Consider the following 21,453-nt stretch of genomic DNA (forward strand, 5'->3'; position numbering starts at 1 on the left):
TGTAGATGTGTTTGCTTTGGCAAGTTGTCTCTGAGATTTCAGTAATATGCAATTGTGAGCAGATGAGACATTTTATGAAAATGGAATTCCACATTCATGTCCCACCTCTAGCCTCTGCATAGTTACATCAATGTATAACAGCACACATGTAAAATGTAATATCTCTGCTGAGTATCAGTATGGTAAGGGAGAATAGTGATAACATGGGTAAGCTCTCATTGGGGTTGAGTCAGAGAATAAAGCTGGAGACCAGCTGTGAAACTTTTTAAAACATCTTTCCACTCTTTGTGATTGAAATAGCTGTGAATGCATTGAAACCTGTATTATCTCCATTTGTTAAATGAGATCCAGAAATTGATCTCAACAAGCTGATTTGTTTGGCCATTGGTTATACAAGATGCATTGTAATTGCACGTTCCATTCCATATTCATCAAGATTACTACTTTATCCTTCTAAACAAACCGATTACAAACGAAGCAACCTTTTGACCTGTTGGTATGCTTCTGTCACCTTGCAGCCCCTCTTGTGCGAGCAGTCAACTTCTAGGTCTTCTAAATCTGGGACTACTTATTCTTGGATTAAAGGAGAGTTGTATTTTAAGATTGGATTGGCATGTTATTTTTGTGAAGGGGTATACTCTTTTCTAGAATATTTGAAAGGGAAATATATTATACAGAATGCATTTCCCCAACTTTTAACTTTGTGCAAATGATCAAACAGCACAAGACTAGTTTCTTGAGTGTCCAGTTGCACTTTTATATATAAATTTATACTCTGGGTTTTAATGAATGAAGTGTTTGATGTTAGCTCAGATATAGATGACTGTATTCTGGTATTTGATGGGAGAGTTGTAAAAGCCAAGGGATTGATGGGATTGACTCTGGTCGGCTCCAAAGAATAATACATGATGAGGTTTAAGAAAGCAAACATTAAATTTCATGCAAGTTGAGGCGTATTTCATTCTAAAATGAAGTGATGAAGAACCTTCCCAAAGAGTCATTTAATGGTTTGCTTTACATAATATCATTGCAGTGTACACCATTATATTCTGGTTTCTTTCCCTTGCTGTTGCAAAATTGCTGACAAGTACAGCTCTGCTTGACAAACATAATGCATTACTATAAAATGCAGTTGATGTGGAATTCTTTGCAGTATGTTTTGTTGCTATTCTGTCAGAGCATGTACATAAATTCATGATTATCTGGAAATGGTTCCCTTTTAAATGTTTTTTTTAAAATTGGAATTGATTTAACCCTATTAACTTTCCCTAAATCTTGCAAAACAGCACCATTCAACTTCCTAAATGTTTCTAATATGGTGAGAGATTTTGGTTAGTTTCAGTGGGAAAAGCTCATCTAAGTTTTCGGCATTAAGATATCATTGAGTTCTTGAGACTGAGAATATAATTGTGAGGGCAATTTCGAAGGGACTAGGATGGGGCAGCACAGAACAACGCCATTACAGTGGCGGCAACGTAGGTTTGAATCCGACGCTGTCTGTAAGGAGTTTGTTCATTCTCCCTGTGATTGCAGAGATTTCCTTCCAGTTAGATTGAAGAACATTTCAATGAAGTGCTCATACATATCCTCCGAGACTACTATTCATTAAACATTTATTTAAATATAGATATATAGATATCAATCTATATCGATATCGACATGGGTACGCATCGACATGGGTACGCATCGACATGGGTACGCATCGACATGGGTACGCATCGACATGGGTACGCATCGACATGGGTACGCATCGACATGGGTACGCATCGACATGGGTACGCATCGACATGGGTACGCATCGACATGGGTACGCATCGACATGGGTACGCATCGACATGGGTACGCATCGACATGGGTACGCATCGACATGGGTACGCATCGACATGGGTACGCATCGACATGGGTACGCATCGACATGGGTACGCATCGACATGGGTACGCATCGACATGGGTACGCATCGACATGGGTACGCATCGACATGGGTACGCATCGACATGGGTACGCATCGACATGGGTACGCATCGACATGGGTACGCATCGACATGGGTACGCATCGACATGGGTACGCATCGACATGGGTACGCATCGACATGGGTACGCATCGACATGGGTACGCATCGACATGGGTACGCATCGACATGGGTACGCATCGACATGGGTACGCATCGACATGGGTACGCATCGACATGGGTACGCATCGACATGGGTACGCATCGACATGGGTACGCATCGACATGGGTACGCATCGACATGGGTACGCATCGACATGGGTACGCATCGACATGGGTACGCATCGACATGGGTACGCATCGACATGGGTACGCATCGACATGGGTACGCATCGACATGGGTACGCATCGACAATAAATATTTATCCACACACACACACACAGTTATCGTTTGTCTGGATGTGTGTTTGCATGTTTTTACACTGAGGACCAGAGAATGCTGTTTCGTCAGGTTGTACTTGTACAATCAGATGATAATAAACTCGAACTTGAAGATTTAAAGTAGTTATTGAGAGTTTAATTATTAATGCAGGTTATCTGATTTTTGTCATGGATTTTTGGAACAAAGGGTGAAATGTGATTTAACTTCTGAGTTTCCTTGCAAGTACCTTAAAAATGGTTAATTTGAGGGAAGTAAAATGTGGAAATTTCTGATTTTTTTTTCTTGGTCCCATTATTTGATTTGTTTTTTTTCTGTCTGCTACACATGAATTCTAATTGAGAAGGCAAACTGACTCTGGGGTTAACTGACTTTGAGAGAACCCCTCACATTTGAAGCATCTCTTGTGTTCAACTGATGCTTAATTTTAGACTTACTACTCAAAATAGAATTGTTAACTTTGTAAACTTGGTGTGAAGAAAATGCATAGCAAAACTTGTATTTCAGAAATGTAATGCTTATTGTCATTTCCATGGTACAACACAAATATTCGCTAGAATTTTTGCTATTGTTGAACAGGTACTACATTAAAAAAATAGTATACATCAAATTAGAGGTAAATATGAAATATAGATAACAAATATTTACACTTAATTAGTGCAAGAAAAATAGTGTTACCATGGTGCAGATGGCCCTTTTGTGGTGTCAATGTATTTTATGATTAGTATATTCAAGAGCTTGATAGCTGTTGGAAATAAACTGTTTTTGAACCTAGAGGTGGAGTTCAGATTTTTGTAACTCCTTACCAAAGTTGACAGTGAGAAGAGGGGTGTAACCAGGGTGACAGGAATCCTTTATGATGTTGACTGCTGCCTTGAGGAAGGGCCTTGGCTGTCTTCAGTGGATGGTTGGTCTGAGCCCATGATGGACTCAGCTATGTTTGTTGACTTCTCCATTCCTGGGCACTTGAATTACCAAGCCAGGTGGTGATGCAACCAGTCAGTATACTTTCCATGATGCACCTACAGAAGTTTGATACAATGACATGCCAAATCTCCTCAGAAATAGAAAGCAAAGGCATTGGTATGCTTGGACTCCTAGGAACTTGCAGGTACTAGCCCTCTCCACCTCCATTCCATTAATGCTAACAGGTAAAGGTTCCATTATTGTCACATAATACTACATTTAGAATGTAACATACATGAAATTCATTAATTTTAGTCTACATAAGGCAGACAGTTACTATTTTGTCCAGCACCCCTCTCAGAAACCTATAGCACCTGGTGTTGGTTCTTTGGCCTTCCCTTTTTAAAATCAACAATACGCTCCTTGGTCTTGGTGATAAGTGCAAGATTGTTTTTCTGGTGCCAGCATACACTATGGTATGATATATTGCAGATTCAGTGATCCTGTGATGACTAATGAACAAGAGGAAGTACTGTTTGCTGCCTTGCAAGTATCTGAGCAGTCTTTAGATTTTTATTAAATATTTCATTTAATTTTGAAACATTGGAATAATTCTTGAAAATTATTCATCATTTCATGGTAAATTGGTTGGTGATTTTCCCTCCCCCCTCCCCCCCCCCCCCTGCCCCCACCTTACCCCCTCTGTTCCTCATCACATGAATACATTTATGCTTCAGCTCTTTTCATTGCTGAGACATGAGCAGAACAGAGACTTGATGCTTGTATTCTGAATACAATCATTTGGGAAAATTACTTTTGTGTTTGAAACTTGTACCAATATCTGCATAACCTCATTTTCTGTATCATGAAATAACAAACATGATGTCAGCTATAAATGAATATTCTGTATAATCTCTGCAGTTTTTTTTAGCTTTCTTCAATATTAAAAAAAAGACACCAGGCAATGCTCAACCAATAAAAATTGCCATGTATATTGAGTAAGGCATTATGCAACCTTCAACTAATTTTGTCATTTTATTCTAACCATGCCTGAGAACATTACAGATTTGAGCAAGAATCTCCAGTAACAATTTAATGTTGCCCAGGCTTTTGGGATCTTGGCGTGATATCTGGGATTCTGCAGTAGAAAGATGTCCCTCACTTCACTATCAATTTGCTGCTTGTATTTAAAGCTCCCCTTGATATCTGGAAATGTCCTGTTGGATGACTTGCAATATATAAAAATTTCAAACTTTTACAGAGTAGTGGAAAATGGACTGACTGCCTGGTCTGGGGCAGCAATATCTCTGAGCAGAAAGCCCTGCAAAAGATATTGGATACAGCCCAGCAAATCACAGGCGAAACTCTCCCATCATCGAGTAAATCTACATGGAATGCTGCCATTGGAGAGCAGAAGCTATCTTCAAGGATCCACATCACCCAGGATGTGCTCTTTTTTTCCCCACTGCTGTCCTCAGCAACAAGACAAGTACTGAACCAGGTTCAGGAACAGTTTCTAACCATCCACCACCAAACTCCTAAACAACACTTAATCAGAAACTCATTTCAGGACTCACTTTGTACATTATTTATTTTCTGAATATTTATTTTCTGTATCGCATAGTTTGCACTCCCTTCTTGTTTACCTTTGTTTCTTTCGCATATGCATCTTTTCTTCAGTACAAGTTTTTTTTTGAACTACTAGGAAAAAATTCTGGCTGGCCTGCAGGAAAGATTCTCAGGGTTGTATGTGATGTCATGCATGTACTCTGACAATAAATTTGAACTTTGAACAATGTTTAAATGTAAAGTATTAATGTATTACTATTACTGGTTTATTTGCTGCACAATTCAAGAAAATGACAACAGCTTTTCTTAATGCTTTCTATCTATTGGCAGTTTTGTGAAATAATAAATAGATCTCTTCAGTCCTATTGAGTGACATTCCCGAATGTTTGGTCACAGAACTGGAAAGGTTATGTCTCACTGCCTAGCCCTCCTCCAAACCTATCTCATTACTGTACATGCAGATGTAATTGTAGGATGTGTACAATATTAGAAGGTAGTCATCAAATTAAAAATGGGTAAAAATTGCAAAGGATCAAATTGAAAGTGAAAATGAAATGTTCAAGATTCTAGGAAATTTGGCTTATTTTTTTTTAAATTTGAATTTAAATAATTTAAAAACAATGAAAATGTAAAGCAAAATTAAATTCTGCTTTTTTGGCAAATGGAAAACCTTTTCATTTGTGGGCAGTGCTCCCTCTCAGTCCATCTAGGAAGTCAAAAGCATAATTTAGTCTTGTACCTCAGCATAGTCCTGATGGATTATTGCATTGACATTTTTTAGATGAATATAAAAAATTCATGTGCTGTAACAGAGCTGAATAGATTTACCATTTTCCTGTCTGACATTTATCATTTTGTGAAAATTTATTGCATTCCTTGTAGTTAGGCCTTGTTTCATTTTCTTACAACAGATGTTTACACTTTAGAAATATGCTTTGGGAATTTTTGAGAATACTGTATGTATATGCCAGGTATAAGACAACCCTTGAATTTCCATCTAAAATGTAGGTTTTAAGCTATACTTGCTGTATAAGACTGCCCCAAGCTTTACTCACCAATAGTCCTTTACCAACTATCCCATTGACCAGTGGAGTGATCATATCACAATATTTTAAAAGCAAATTGCCCAGCAAAGGTTTAAATTTTATTAGCACATTTTAAAATAAACAACTATCGTCTCTGTTAACAGGCTGTTTAAAGCCCGTACAGAGCCAACAACAGTTGGATCGGGCAGATGGACCCTGTGGGGGAGCGCTAAGACTTCGCTGTTAAGGTTCGGATTTTATACTTAGTGCAGGGGAGTACTGAAACTTTGCTGTTTAGGTTTAGATTTTATACTTGCTGTTTTAGATGACCCCTGGTTTTTAGGGTGACATTTTTAAAGTTCAAGTACTGTTTTTATACACTGGCATATGTGGTAATAAAGCTTCAGTCTCGGTTCTTTTAAATAGAATTAATAAGAGTCTCTGCATCTGCTGTTTCACCTTTGGTGAAAATCACTTTTCATAAGTGGGGCTCAAACATACTGTCCACTTAAATTGGAGATGTGTGTAATGACATTTTTGCACTGTCATGTTTCATTGAACATTCCAGTGTAGGAACATGACAGTGTTCCAGATGGTTATAGTCTTTTTGTTAAAGATGTCACTTGCATGGGAAAATTTGTCTTAGATTTTATTATTATTTAGTAGTTCGGCTGGTGATTTTTATTACTTCCATCTTAACAGGTGTCGCACAGACTGACAATAATATACAGTATGGGTTTGTGTTCTCTGCATTGGATAAAGGGCCTTGTAAGCTCTTCCTTACTGAGAATGGAATGGTGATATTGCATTGCTCTGCCAGATTTTCAAAATTTGCTATGATAAATTAAATTCTGTTTGCTTAACATTAGTTTCTCAAATCTTTTGTTTTGCAAATAGGGTTCAAATGCTGTGGTAATTGTGGCTCTTGGATATTTCATTGGTGAAGAATGGAAACTGGGGGTAGTAGTTTGCAGCTAAACGATGTCATTCTTGGTGGTGGGTAATCACACAAATATGTTTCCATGTAACGTCAGAGGCTATGTGGTATCACAGTAGTTATCAGTTTTCTGTGTATTGCTGTGCTTCTTGTGTCAACATATTGTAGATGCCATTCTCGATATAGCCTCTCCCCAATCCAATTTTTCTCTCCCATAACTTGCATTTCTTTACACCCATGGGATTTGCATCATTAGGAGTGACTCATTTGCACATTTTTGAGTGTGATGATTCTGGATTTAGCCAGCTGAACAACTTCTTCCTTGTCATCTCTGATTTAACAATCACATCTTTTGCTGGCTGTGTTTATAATCTTTTAGGCTGTTCCTGAACTACTTGTGAAGAAAACATGTTAACTTCCTCTTTGGTCCCTGATCTTACCCTGCTATCTCATTTAGTAAGTGATGTATCTGCATGACTGTATCTTACTTTTGGCGACAAATGCCAGAGTTCATCTCTGGCGTGGTTCCTTTTTCTGTTTCGTATTCCAGAGTTAAACTGTAAACTCTTTGAAGATTTGAGTGTCTTGCCACCTGTTGCTGCAGTTTCTTTTTGTAGTTTTGCTTTTGGGATCTGTGATTGGTGTGGAACATGTGTTTGACCTCTCAGAGCTTGCTTCTTTTTTTGCTGAAGCGAGTGCTTCAGATGGAATACTTGTAATCTTGAAATTTGCCATTTTGTATTGGGCTGCTCCTAGACCTTTAATAGAGTGCTTTCTCTGTAAGATAACTTCTCTGTAAAATTATTTAAATTTAAAATGTTAAATTTTGACATACCATGTGGTAACAGGCCCTTCCGGTCCATGACCATGTGCTACCCAAATCCCCCAATTTGCCTGTAAGTTTTGAAGGGTGGGAGTGAGCCAGAGGAGACCCACTCAGACACTGGAAGAACAAACTCCTTGAAGACAGCACTGTTATCACTGGTGCTGCAATAGCGTTGTGCTAACCACTGAGCCTGGTGTGTATATTATTCCAGAAAATGGACAGTCCTTTGTTGTGTGATTTTTTTTTCGCCCCGGTGTATGTCCAGTCTTTCTGATCATTCCAGCAGCTTGTAGAGTTAACAATACACAAGTGCTGAAGAAAATCAGCAGGTCCAGCAGCATCCAGAGGAAGCAAAGATGTCGTCAATGTTTTGAGCCTTAGCCCCTCGTCATTTCTTAAATATCTTTGCCTCCTATGAATGTTGCGGGACCTGCTGAGTTTCTACCTATCACAGTGTCTGCAGACTTTCTTGTTTCATTTGTGGAGTTGACAGATGTGCTCTTTGTCCATTGATATGGATTCTAATGAGTTTATTGCTCTTTATACTTTGGACAATGTAAAATAAAATACAACGAATAGCATCTGTTATGCAATTCTACCCCTACATCGCTCCGTCTTGTTTCTTGTGTTGAAATTTGTTCTGGCCTACTCCAAGGCTAGAATGTAGTTGTTGAAACCAAAACTGTCTAGTGTGCTAAATGTTCTCCGCACTGAAGATTTCTCATCAAGCTTCACGTCCTGGAGTTGCTGAAGCCTATCCCTCTCCAAATGCTAGCATGGTATCTTTCAGAATTGATGCATCTTCATTTACTGGTCTAGCTATCAGCTTGTTTGGCTTTTATAATAGTTAATAGATCTTGTGACGGGTTAATTAGAATCAGGATTTTGTAATATTACGTATCTCTTTTTTTAAAACTTTATTTAAAATTTTATGACATGAATAAAATAAAAAATTACATTTAAAGAAATAATAAAAAACAAGATAATAAAAATTAGAATACTACATCACTAAACTACACAAATCAACCCCCCCCAATAATTACAACACAACACCAATCGTCCAATTCAAAATTAGTCCAACCCTCCCCCCAAAATAAAGAGCGAAGAACCAATCAACAATGTTGTGAATAAAATAGAAAAAACCCCACCCACAAAAAAAGATAAAACCCAACAACAAAAAGCTACCAACAACAAAACAAATATCAACACCAAAACAATACCCCCAAACATATATTCAAATCCAACACAATACATGCACTTAACAAATGAAATCCACTTTAAAACCAAGTTCAAACACTAAAATCATACATCAACCACACATCTGTCATACAAAAACTCATAATTAATAATACATAAATACAGAATTTCCACCAATACCAAGCCTCCCCTACAATTCATCTCTAATCAATACTTGAAGTTCATTACTTTTCAGTATGTTTTTCAACTTAATTGGGACTCATTGATTTCAAAGAGTATGGGTTTTCACTACTAGTTCATTTATAAAAAAAATATTCAAAATCCTTAACATTCAGGTATTTCATTAATCCATTTTGAGGTTTGATTTAACAACTGTTTCAATATTTCTATGAATTGTGCTTTTCAATTTGCTTGATGCTATCAATTCATAGCTGTCTCTTCCATCTTGTGGATTACTGAGATCAAATTTGTTTTATAGTCACCTTAGACCCAAAACTGCAGTTTCTCTCTCTCTGACACAAATGTGCAGTTCATCTCTCCTCTGGCGTGGATCTTCCCACTTTGAATTTTCCCCACTTCAATACTCTGGCAACATACCATAACTTTATTTCCAGCCATTTTCCTTTGTTTCCAGCTTTTTTTGCATTTTATAAAGTGGAAAGCGAGTGGAATTAAATTTCCCACCAAAAAAATGGGTCACATAATGTACTATTTGAAAATTGGGGAATTGGGTTTTGTCATTTTCGTTCCAGATCCTCACCGAATGTGAGGTGTTGTGCGCAGAAGACTGGTGTAGTTGTGACCAATAGTGAGCAATGCACACATGGCACATACTACTTGTATGGATTAGAAGGTCTCATTGAACATGTCCAAGAGGGAAATTTAATTTGAGCAGGTAACCTTACTACTTAATTCTCTTTCAGAGGATGTCTTCACCCAACCTGACTTTATCCTCCTGCTGTAACTCCAGTTTAGCAACTAATTCCATACGACTGTTTATTTTACCTACCTCCAACTCAACTACTATTGGCTCCATCCCCATTAATAGCTTGCCAAATTTTCTACATACTGAATAACCATCAACTCTTTTCCCATCCCAGCCAAAGACTAGACTCCCCTGGTTTTCCTTGCATACTCTGTCTGCACTGGTAGAATGCTTGTGAAAAGACAGTTTCTGATTCAGTAACATTCTGATAATCTGACCTATTCAGGACCTTGGTTTTGGATGTTATTCCTTTCGATATCCTGACACTTGTTAAATGTGCTTTTCTTTTGGATATTGCACAGCATTGAAATAGACAGTATGCGCTGCTTAATGTCGATAGTAAGTTCTGTGAAATTGGGTATTATGTGATGTGGATGCTGTGTGAATGCTATTTTAAAAAATTATGTATTCATTCATTCATACATGTATTCACATTATTAAAGGGACCACAGACATTGCTCGCATGGACGTTATGCATCACCTGTATTGCTAAATTTAACGAAAGCCTGGAAAACCGCACTCTAGCTAGTTTAAAGGAAGCCCAGGAGCCAGGGTTACACTGAATGTGAAGGGAGTCACAGGAACTGGGGTCCCTGCTGTTGGAAAGGGAGCAAAAGAACTGATGTCTCTGCATGTGAAAAGTGTGCTCAAGAACTGGGGCCCATGCTGGTTGGCAAATATTACCTGGTGAGCAGTGGGAAAGCAGATTACTGAAATGTTAGTGTCCCAGTGCAGGCAGCTCTGGTCATTGTGTGTTACTGAATGTCCTGGTTTGGGTCCATTCATTGGCCTGTTGTGTAGCAGCTGTTTTATACATCTGTCACTCCCAACCAAATTTTTTACATGCTTAACAGTTAGGATGAAGGGTACATGGAACATTTTCCTCTGTTGAAGCTCTGTCAGTTGTCATTACTCCCTTTGAGTGGTATGCATTGCTTGACATGCTTGCTGTTATCTTGGACATGAGATTATATCTTGGATTTTTAGCAAAAACTATTAAAAATCCAGTACAGTTTATTTGTTTTGGAAATTTTGAGATTTAAAAAAACAAAATAGTCTTGGGAGGTGCGCTTGATTGCATTGTTCTTCCTATTTGAAATCTAAACATTACTGGCAGAACTTGTTCCCCTGAGGAAATGCAAGTCTGAACAACAGCCTCTGTGACTCCTAACCAGGAAACCGAATACTCCACTAGTGTAACTATTGGGCTGCAAGAGCATCAGCAATTCATTTGTGAATTGTTGTATTAACAGAAAAAAAACCTAAAACTGTTTATTGTAAGAACTTTGTTTTAAGAGTCTAGCATTTGATTCTATTAATTATATTGAAAGCAGGGGAAAGAAGATTCTGAGACCAAAGCAATACCCATTAGCAGTGCTCTATTAAAGCTAACAGGTTTCAAATATGACTATAGTGACACATTAAAAAGGTGGATTGAGGATTTCCGAAACAAAATAAGCTTTTCTGCAGCCATGCAGTTACAAACATACCTGCCTAAAAAAAAGTTTCACTTTCTTTTGGCTCCCAAAGCCATTGTTACATGAGGTGCCATTATCCTTTTTATTGCCTGTAAACCAAAAATGCGTATTTAGCCAAGAAGTGTGGCCAGTAGACAGGGGTCCTAATGGACATCTTCAACATCTCTCAGCAATCCACTGTTCCCACAGGATTCAAGGCAGCCACCATCATCTTGGTGCCCAACTGAGCGATGGTAAGTGAATAACTCAGTGGCACTGACCTCCACCATCATAAAGTGCTTTGAGTGACTGTTAATTGAACACATCACATCTCGCCTTCCAGTGACATTGGACCCATTGCAAACCATCCACAAATAATATAGCCTTAACCCTCCCCTCCATCCTGACCCACCTTGGGAATGATGCCTTATACGCCAGGCTGTTGTTCATTGACTTCAGATTGGCATTCAACATGACTGCACCTCAGGCTGATGGATGAACTGCCTTTGCTGGGACTCAACTCCCCTCTCTGCAACTCGAGCTTGGACTTCTTGACTGAAAAACAACATTCAGCTGAGTTGGTAGCAAAACCTCAAGTCCCATCATGTTTAGGACTGGCACACCTCGGCTGTATGCTCAGCTCACCTACTGTTCATGCTGCTTACCTGTGACTGCATTGCCATATTCAGTTCAAATAGAATCATCAGGTTTGTGGAATGATACAATAATAGTTCGCCTCTTTACAGAGAAGTAGTCAAGAGGCTCATCAAATGGTGTCATAACAACAATCTGAGGCTTTGAGGCATAGGAGATGATTATGGACTTTAGGAGGATAAAGACTGACCATTCTTCACTTCACATCAATGTCTCCCTTGTGGAGAGCACAAATTTCATTGGTGTGCATCTAGCAGACCTATCCTGGACCCACAACACCTCATTGGTCAGGAAGATGCAGCATTTCCTAAGAAGATTAAGGAAGGCAAGGCTACCAGTCCCCATTTGGACATTTTACAGGAGCATTAATTGAGTGTGTCCTGTCTGGCTGCATCATTGTGTGGTACGGTCGCTGCAAAGCATTGGACTGGGAGTCAATACAGAGGATCATTAAAACTGCTGAGATCATCACTAGAGTCTCCCTTTCCACTCCTGATAACATTCAGTGGGAGCATTGCATAGCTAGAGCTCAAAGCATTACTAAAATTCCTACCATTATCACATAGGTTCTTTGATCTACCATCATCAGGAAGGAGGTACAGGAGCATCGAAATTAGGACTGCTTGGTTGGGAAATAGCTTCTTCCCACAGGCTGAGACTGATGAATTGTATCCTGTAACAAAATAAATCATCCTAAAATATTTATTTATTTAAAATATTTATGCATGTATAATTATGTACTGGCAAATTTCCTCAGGCTTAGAATGTAGAGGCGTGCCTTCTTCATGGTTTCCTTGATGTGTGTTGGCTCCAAGAGTGGTCTTTTGAAATATGGACTTACAGAAACTTGAATATGCAAACCCTCTCCAGCTCCATCCCATCAATGCAGACTGGTGTGTGGCCCTTCCCTTGCTAAAATCAACAGTAAGCTCCTTGAAGTTGAGAGCAGTATTAATGTTCTGGCATCACCCAGGCAGATTCTTGATTCCTGTATCTTGAGTCATCATTTCAAGTCATTTGGACAACAACGATAGTGATGTCAGAATTAAAAGATTGCATTGGAGCTGACTTAGGCTGCACTGTCATGGGTGTCCAGGGAATAGAGCACATGGCCTTGTTGGGATACTTGTATTGGTGGTCAGTAAGGAGGAGGTTATGTTGCCAAAGAGCACTGGGTGGGGTCTGTGGATGAAGAAATTGAGAATCCAGTTGTAAAGGTCCCTTGGTTTGGTCATGAGATGTCCTCGTATGATGGTCATGAACGATGAGTTGTGGCCTGTAGTCCACTGGAAGGTCAACAAGGTGGCATCTGCCATTGATCTTTTGTGACAATAGGAAAATTCATATGGGTTCAGATCCTTCCCAGCTCCATAACCAACCTCTCAAAACATTTCATCACAGGGGACACAAGTGCTACCGGCTTATGGTCTTTGAGGCAGGTCACCCTACTTTTTTTGGATATCCTTTTGAAGCAGGTGAGACCTCTGACCATAGCAGTAAAAGATTGAAAATGTCTGCAAGAACTCTAGCCAGATGGTTAGTACAAGTTTGAAGGACACAGTCTGCACTGGGTGCTTTGAAGATTCACCCTCCTGAAGGTGAACATTTCATTTGCCTTCCTGATTACCTGCAAACCAACCCTTTGCAATTCATGCAGAAGCACTCCCAAGTCCTTCTGAGCAACAATAGTCTTTCACCATTTAAATAGTCTAATCTTCTATTTTTCTTTCCAAGTGGCCGATCTTGTACACTGTCTGCTAGACCCTTCCCACTCACTTAACCTATCTGTTTCTCCCTGCAGACCCAACATCCTCTACTCCATTTACAGTCATCAGAAAACTTGGATATGCTATATTTAGTCTTCTCTTCCAAATCGTTAATGTATATAATGAACAGTTGCAGGCCTCGCACCAGTTCCTTCAGCACCCTGCTCACCGCTACCGTCCAGAGAAACACACATTTATCTCAGCTCTCTGCCTCTTATCTGTTTTGTATTTTGGGCTATTTTACTTTCACAATCTATCTTCCCTTTATTGCTTGTTTAGTGATTCATTAAGTTTTTCTAATTGCCCAATTTCACACTGCTTTGGCAACTTTGCATGCATGAACTTTATTTCTACAATTATCCAAAGTTGGCTCTCACCACTTTTCTCTCCTTTTTAACTGAATACTTTTGTTGAGCACTGAAAAGTCTCTTTGAAAGTCTACCCCTATACCTCATCTCAGAATCAGGTTTATTTTCATTAACATGTATCATGAAATTTGTTGTTTTGCAGAAGCAGTTTGGTGTAGAACAAGGTTTAAAAAAAATTACTATAAAATTATAATTATGCAAATACAAGATTTTAAAAAATAAACAAGTTGTGAAAAAATAGAAAAAGTGAGGTAGTGTCCATTGGTTCATTGTCTGTTAAGAAATCTGATGGCAGAGGGAAAGAAGGGGTTTTTGTAAAGTTCAGTAGGCCTTTTCACACTGCAGTGTAAAATGATGATTCCCGGGAAATTTTCCTGGGATCCCTCCCATGAACCTGCGGTGTGAAAAGGTCAACCTGGGAATTTTAAACTGGTCTGCAGCCCTACCTCATAGGTAGGGCCACAACTCTGGGAATGTGAAAAGGCAAATTGTCAAGCAGGGGAAGCCTCGTGACATCAGTGCTTACGTGCTGTGTCACGTAGGTGATTAAAATTAAAAGACACATACTTCCTGACAACTTTGTGATGGCAGTACCATGTGGGATGAATAGACATCCTTGCTTCCCATAATCCCTCACGCAGCTGGATTTCCCAGAGCCGTTCCAGCTGTGTGAGGGATTGTGGGAAACTAAGTCGGCCAATCATCCCACATTGAGCCGCTGTTACTTGGGGGGGTGGGGTTTGGTGGGTGACGGGTGGCTGGGTGGTGGGGTGTTGGGAAGGGGGAGATCAGGCAGACGAGTGACTGGCAGATCGGGGAGTGAACTCTCACTCCTGAGAGTGCATAATACATCATCGGTTGGGGGAAAATTCTCGGGAATTTGGACCATGGTGTGAAAGACCCTTCCCAGGAATTTCACTGGGACAAAGTAGGATGATCGTTTGCCTGTGGTGTGAAAATGGCTGTGTGTGTTCAGGCTCTTGTACCTCCTCCCTGATGCTAGCAATGTGAAAAGGGCATGATCTGGTGGGGGGGGGGGGGGGTGGGGGGTGGGGTGAGGATCATTGATAATAGATGCTGCTTTCTTGAGACTTCCTTCCTCTTAAAGATGTAATTAATGGAGGGAAGACTAATACTCATGATGGCACTGGTTGACTTTACAACCCTGTGTAGTCTGTTCCTGTCTTGTGCACTTTCTTATCAGGCAGTGATGCTACCGGTCAGAATGCTCTCCACAATACACTTGTAGAAATTTGCAAGAGCTTTTGGTGATTTACCAAATCTCCTCGCACTCTGAATGAAATACAGCCACTGGTGTCCCTTATTCATAATTGCATTAACATGATGGTCCCAGAAGAGGTCTTCAGAGATGTCAACATCCAGGAATCTTCACTGCTGACCCCTTGATGAGGACAATCCCACCATATAGCCTTTGTTCCCAGTGCACATAAGCTAACTTGTGCCTCATCCCATTTTAGACTCCCTTGTTTAGGCATAATGCTCTGGTTTTGGATTGAACTCTGATCCCTTTTGGAGAGGACTGCTATAGACCCAGAGGACCCCAAAATCCAGCAGCAATAGAAATTACTTAAACAAAAGTTACTTTTAATTATCTTTAAACATGAAAACAGGATCAAACTTTAAATTATTACTATGAACTTAACCTAACTTAATCCCCTTCTAATTTTCTAAGTGCATGTGTATGTAATGTGTATACAAGTTCAGAAAATTTATTTGATTTACAGTCCAATCTCCTCCAAGTTTACTGTTAACAGGCAATTCTTATACTGTGCACAAAATTTAACATTTATGAATTTCACCAGGCTTTGATGCTTGAAAGGCAAATGGTTACCACTCAGGAAGGTTCTTGTCAGTTTTCAGAGAGCGATGTGTTGCTTGATGGACACAAACTGATTCCTTCTAATCAGCCACTTCAGTGTTTTGCCAAAGAAACTTGCCCCATCAGGGTTTTCCAGATGATAACCTCTTTCTTTCAGGTCACCAGAGTTCCTTTTCTTTTACCCTTATTTCAAATGAAAGATTATGCAGCCAGTCATTTCCTCTTCTATGGACCACAAGGGCTTGGAACAGTCTGTTCCAAGACCTCTCAACTAGTCTTAAAAATGGGGTTTTTCCACAAACTTGCCAGCTTGTCGTGTTCTAGTCCCTGCTGCTGAACTGTAGAACTGAATTTTCTCTCTCAAACACAGAAAACCACATGACTCTCTTAGAACAGCCAACTGCACTCACAGACTGCAGCATTGGACCTAATCTTCTGAGTCAGTTCATCAGTTGCTTTCCAAAACAATAATCAATTACTCCACAGCAGGTGCAATTAACACCTACTTGTGAAGTTCTTATTGGCATTCTTCAAAGTTATCGCGAAGTTTTTTTTCCCCGGAGCCTGGACTGTCTGGCTTGAGATCTGTTTTGAAGTGTTTGTATGTCACCTATACTATTTAAAAAAAACCCCACAATTTATCTCCTTTTAAAACATATCTATCAGGATCTTCGTGATGCCACCATCATCACCCTGTACAAAAACAAAGGCGAGAAATCAGACTGCTCAAACTACAGGGGAATCACGTTGCTCTCCATTGCTGGCAAAATCTTCGCTAGGATTCTACTAAATAGAATAATACCTAGTGTCGCCGAGAATATTCTCCCAGAATCACAGTGCGGCTTTCGCGCAAACAGAGGAACCACTGACATGGTCTTTGCCCTCAGACAGCTCCAAGAAAAGTGCAGAGAACAAAACAAAGGACTCTACATCACCTTTGTTGACCTCACCAAAGCCTTCGACACCGTGAGCAGGAAAGGGCTTTGGCAAATACTAGAGCGCATCGAATGTCCCCCAAAGTTCCTCAACATGATTATCCAACTGCACGAAAACCAACAAGGTCGGGTCAGATACAGCAATGAGCTCTCTGAACCCTTCTCCATTAACAATGGCGTGAAGCAAGGCTGTGTTCTGGCACCAACCCTCTTTTCAATCTTCTTCAGCATGATGCTGAACCAAGCCATGAAAGACCCCAACAATGAAGACGCTGTTTACATCCGGTACCGCACGGATGGCAGTCTCTTCAATCTGAGGCGCCTGCAAGCTCACACCAAGACACAAGAGAAACTTGTCCGTGAACTACTCTTTGCAGATGATGCCGCTTTAGTTGCCCATTCAGAGCCAGCTCTTCAGCGCTTGACGTCCTGCTTTGCGGAAACTGCCAAAATGTTTGGCCTGGAAGTCGGCCTGAAGAAAACTGAGGTCCTCCATCAGCCAGCTCCCCACCATGACTACCAGCCCCCCCACATCTCCATCGGGCACACAAAACTCAAAACGGTCAACCAGTTTACCTATCTCGGCTGCACCATTTCATCAGATGCAAGGATCGACAATGAGATAGACAACAGACTCGCCAAGGCAAATAGCGCCTTTGGAAGACTACACAAAAGAGTCTGGAAAAACAACCAACTGAAAAACCTCACAAAGATAAGCGTATACAGAGCCGTTGTCATACCCACACTCCTGTTCGGCTCCGAATCATGGGTCCTCTACCGGCACCACCTACGGCTCCTAGAACGCTTCTACCAGCGTTGTCTCCGCTCCATCCTCAACATCCATTGGAGCGCTTTCATCCCTAACGTCGAAGTACTCGAGATGGCAGAGGTCGACAGCATCGAGTCCACGCTTATGAAGATCCAGCTGCGCTGGATGGGTCACGTCTCCAGAATGGAGGACCATCGCCTTCCCAAGATCGTATTATATGGCGAGCTCTCCACTGGCCACCGTGACAGAGGTGCACCAAAGAAAAGGTACAAGGACTGCCTAAAGAAATCTCTTGGTGCCTGCCACATTGACCACCGCCAGTGGGCTGATAACGCCTCAAACCGTGCATCTTGGCGCCTCACAGTTTGGCGGGCAGCAACCTCCTTTGAAGAAGACCGCAGAGCCCACCTCACTGACAAAAGGCAAAGGAGGAAAAACCCAACACCCAACCCCAACCAACCAATTTTCCCTTGCAACCGCTGCAATCGTGTCTGCCTGTCCCGCATCGGACTTGTCAGCCACAAACGAGCCTGCAGCTGACGTGGACTTTTTACCCCCTCCATAAACCTTCGTCCGCGAAGCCAAGCCAAAGAAGAAGAAAGAAAGAAGAAAAAAAAAAGATACAATATATAATATACAATATATAATATCCATCACAGGATCCCTCACGACAAAGTCATGAATTTTACCTGTCTCATTACACAGGACTAGATTTAACATTTAAAAAGTTCCCATGTACATTAGGTAACATGCTGTTCAAGAAAGTTATCACAGATGCATTCTATGAAGTATACTCAAGACTTCCTCGCTGAGATGAATACTGTTCTGTCATATGGATCAGACATATTTCTTGGTTTATTGCCTGAGTCGCTGTTATAGTTGGTGGCCTGTAGACAACTGTCACAAGTGATTGGTTTTTTCCCTTTACTATTCCCAACATCTACCCAGATGGATTGAACACTCTACTCCTTGTATAATCTTGTATTATCACCCTGATCTCATCTCAACCTTTATCAAGGGATCCCTTGGATTTTGTGCAGCTTTTACCTGCCTTTTCTGCTCAAATAGGAGCTGATCTATAGCATCAGCTGGCAAATAAGTTTTTGTGAGTGGGAATGAAAAGTATATTTTGTGAATCATAAATTTTGGGATTATAGATGTTGACGGTTGTTGGCCATAAGTAATAGAGACCGTATTTCCTAGACCAAAGTGTTATAATTTTATTCTTGAATGTTTTTTGATCAGTATATTTGCATAATTAGTAGTAGCAGTGGTCTGAGTTTCTGCCAGGCCTATAATGGGAAGATTGCTTGATGCAACGAGGATGCTCATTTTAACTATAGTATAATTTCCCAGCTCCAATTCTGATCTGGAAGCAACACAATATTCAGTCTAGTGAATGAAGTATATTTAATGAAGCTGTGAATTAGTTAATGTTCCAAAGCTTTGGAATTAATACCCCCTGTCATCTAATTAAAATGATTGAAGTGCCATCAAGGATTGAAAAGATGAGTCAAGAGTGAGTTTATTCATTCTATTTGTACTTCTGATGCATTTCAGTCATGGTTTAAATGATGCTGTTGGATGTAGGGGGAAATCGTTTGCATTTATACGGAGCCTATAAAAATGTTTAGTCATCAGCGATCATCCATTCACAAGAAGGTTCCATTGACACCAATGAAGTAAATTACATCTGGTTAAATTTTTTCTGGATGATGTGTGGAGGGGTGAAAACAAAGAAATGCTGGAGGAACTCATTCGGTCTCACAGCGTCCAGAAGAGGCAAAGATATATTACTGATGTTTTGGGGATCACAGAGTGAACATTCCTACCCTTGGTTCTTTAGCATTTCATCTGAAAAGAGCTCCTTCAACCCTACTCTGAAATGATGATATTTAATGATCTGAAATGGAACTTAAAGCACAATTAAATGAGTTCCTGCTTCACAGCTGTCTGTCTGCATATTGTAGTTGGCACATTCTCCCTGTGACCTATTGAGTGGCACGGTTGGCAAGTGGTTAGCACAATGCTTTTACCACACCAGCAATTGGACCAGTTTCAAATCCCGCACTGCCTGTAAGGAGTTTATACATTCTCCCCATGTCTGCGTGAGTTTTCTCCAGGTGCACTGATTTCCTCCCATCGATCAAAACGTACTGGGGATGTAGGTTAATTGGGTGTAAATAATGAAATGGCCTGTTACCGTGCTGTATGTTTAAAGTTAAAGTATAGAAAATAAAATAAAATTAAATTTAAAAAAAATCTTAGCTTCCCAACGATGGGTAAACTAATTGTCTGCTATAAATTGCCCTTGTGGTAGGTGAATGTAGAGTCTGGGGGAAGTTCTGAGGAGAATAAAAAAAGCGTAATTAATACCAGGTTGGTATAAATGGGGACTTGATGGTTATTGTGAACTTGACATGCTGAAGGGTCTGTTTCTGTGCTGTATACAGCAACCTAATCCTGAATATAGTAATACATTGCCATGCTTTGTGTGCAGTGAGTTAACTGCCTTGTTTGCTAAAATGGTTATTTTCTCCCATATGTATCCAATTTTAAAAAGCCATCACTTCTTGGGAGTGTTCAGAACTCTTGAGTTTTGACTGCCCGAGCTATGTGTTCCTTTTCAGAAGAGGGGGTTGGAGGAAGGTCTGATGTTGGATAATGACATTGGTATAAGGGGTTAAATTTAAATTTGGCAGAAGTATTATGCAAGCTGCTAAAGTAAAGGGAAGTGCGTTACAAAATGCTTAGCTCAGTAATCTGGCTCTTAGCCAAGGATTTGCTTTCTTCACTACAGCTGAGGGCTTCATAAGCTTCCCACCAGTGGATTTGTCTGAAATGTTTAGGAATGCTGGTTGAGTTGTCAGCTGACGTCAGCATAGGCAGTTCAGCTAAGGGCCAGACCAGATCAGCAGTGCAGCTGTGTGCGTGTGTGTAAAGAGCGCAAGTGGCACATTGTGGGCAGTACATTTAGTGTAGAGGTCAGCGAGATGCTTTTACAGTGCTGGCGATCTGGTTCGAATCTAGCACAGTCTGTAACGTCTTCGCACCTTTTCTTGAGACCTGCCATTGGTTTTCTCCAGCCCTCCATAACTTACGGGGTTGGTCGGTTAATTTGGATGGTACGGGTTTCGTAGGCCGGAAGGGACAAGCCCAAAACTTTGATTATATACCTTTGCCCCTTTTGGATGCTGCAAGACCTGCTAATTTTCTCCAGCATTTTTGTGCATTTATTTCTCCTATGCTATATAGTTAAGATTTAAATTTTTAAAAATCTACAGTCACATGGGAAGGCATAATGGCTTTCTCTTATATTCAGGATAAATGAAGGAGTATGTCTTGAATTATATTGCCTGTCAATACATTGGTTTAAAGCAGCACTATGAAATATATTGATGCTCAATGCCAAATTTTCTCTTGTTTGTGCCTCACAAAATATTTTCCAAATTGCTGGCAGTTTTCATGAGAACTTCTTTATGAATGTGTGGTTCATAGCAAACAATGCAGGTATTTAAGTCTTAGATTTAAACTACCTATCTACTGAATTAATATTAACTATGTGACTCAATGTTTTTTAAGTATTTCGAAGAGCCTGGCTGTGACTGAGTGAATTGCATTAGAATGCAAGAAATTGGAGGAGAGCTTCAGCCTGATCAGTGCAGGCATATTGCTCACAGTTACCTCCTCAAAATACTATTCAAAACAGTTCATGATGTTCTTTCTGTAAATGTTTGAATCTTGTATAAATAGGTACTTTGGAAAAATAACCATTCAAGACAAACTACATTGTTGCTGTAAATTACTTTGATCTTTTCTGGGGTCTAAAG

At 40.1% G+C, this 21,453-nt stretch overlaps 1 protein-coding gene across 6 annotated transcripts in view; it reads left to right on the forward strand.

Annotated features, from left to right (window-relative positions):
• Positions 1-21,453, forward strand: part of LOC138757331 (zinc finger SWIM domain-containing protein 6) — a 238,162-nt gene that overhangs the window by 77,063 nt on the left and 139,646 nt on the right. The window contains exon 1 of one of the 6 annotated variants that reach the window (XM_069924475.1): positions 3,287-3,540. The exons of the other annotated variants lie outside the window; for them this stretch is intronic. Coding sequence (XP_069780576.1) covers positions 3,435-3,540 — 106 coding nt within the window. The 5' untranslated portion in view covers positions 3,287-3,434. Of the gene's footprint in view, positions 1-3,286; positions 3,541-21,453 lie in introns of those variants that run through there. 6 annotated transcript variants of the gene reach the window in all.

This window comes from Narcine bancroftii, chromosome 3 (genome assembly GCF_036971445.1).
Source record: "Narcine bancroftii isolate sNarBan1 chromosome 3, sNarBan1.hap1, whole genome shotgun sequence".
Classification (NCBI taxonomy): Eukaryota; Metazoa; Chordata; class Chondrichthyes; order Torpediniformes; family Narcinidae; genus Narcine; species Narcine bancroftii.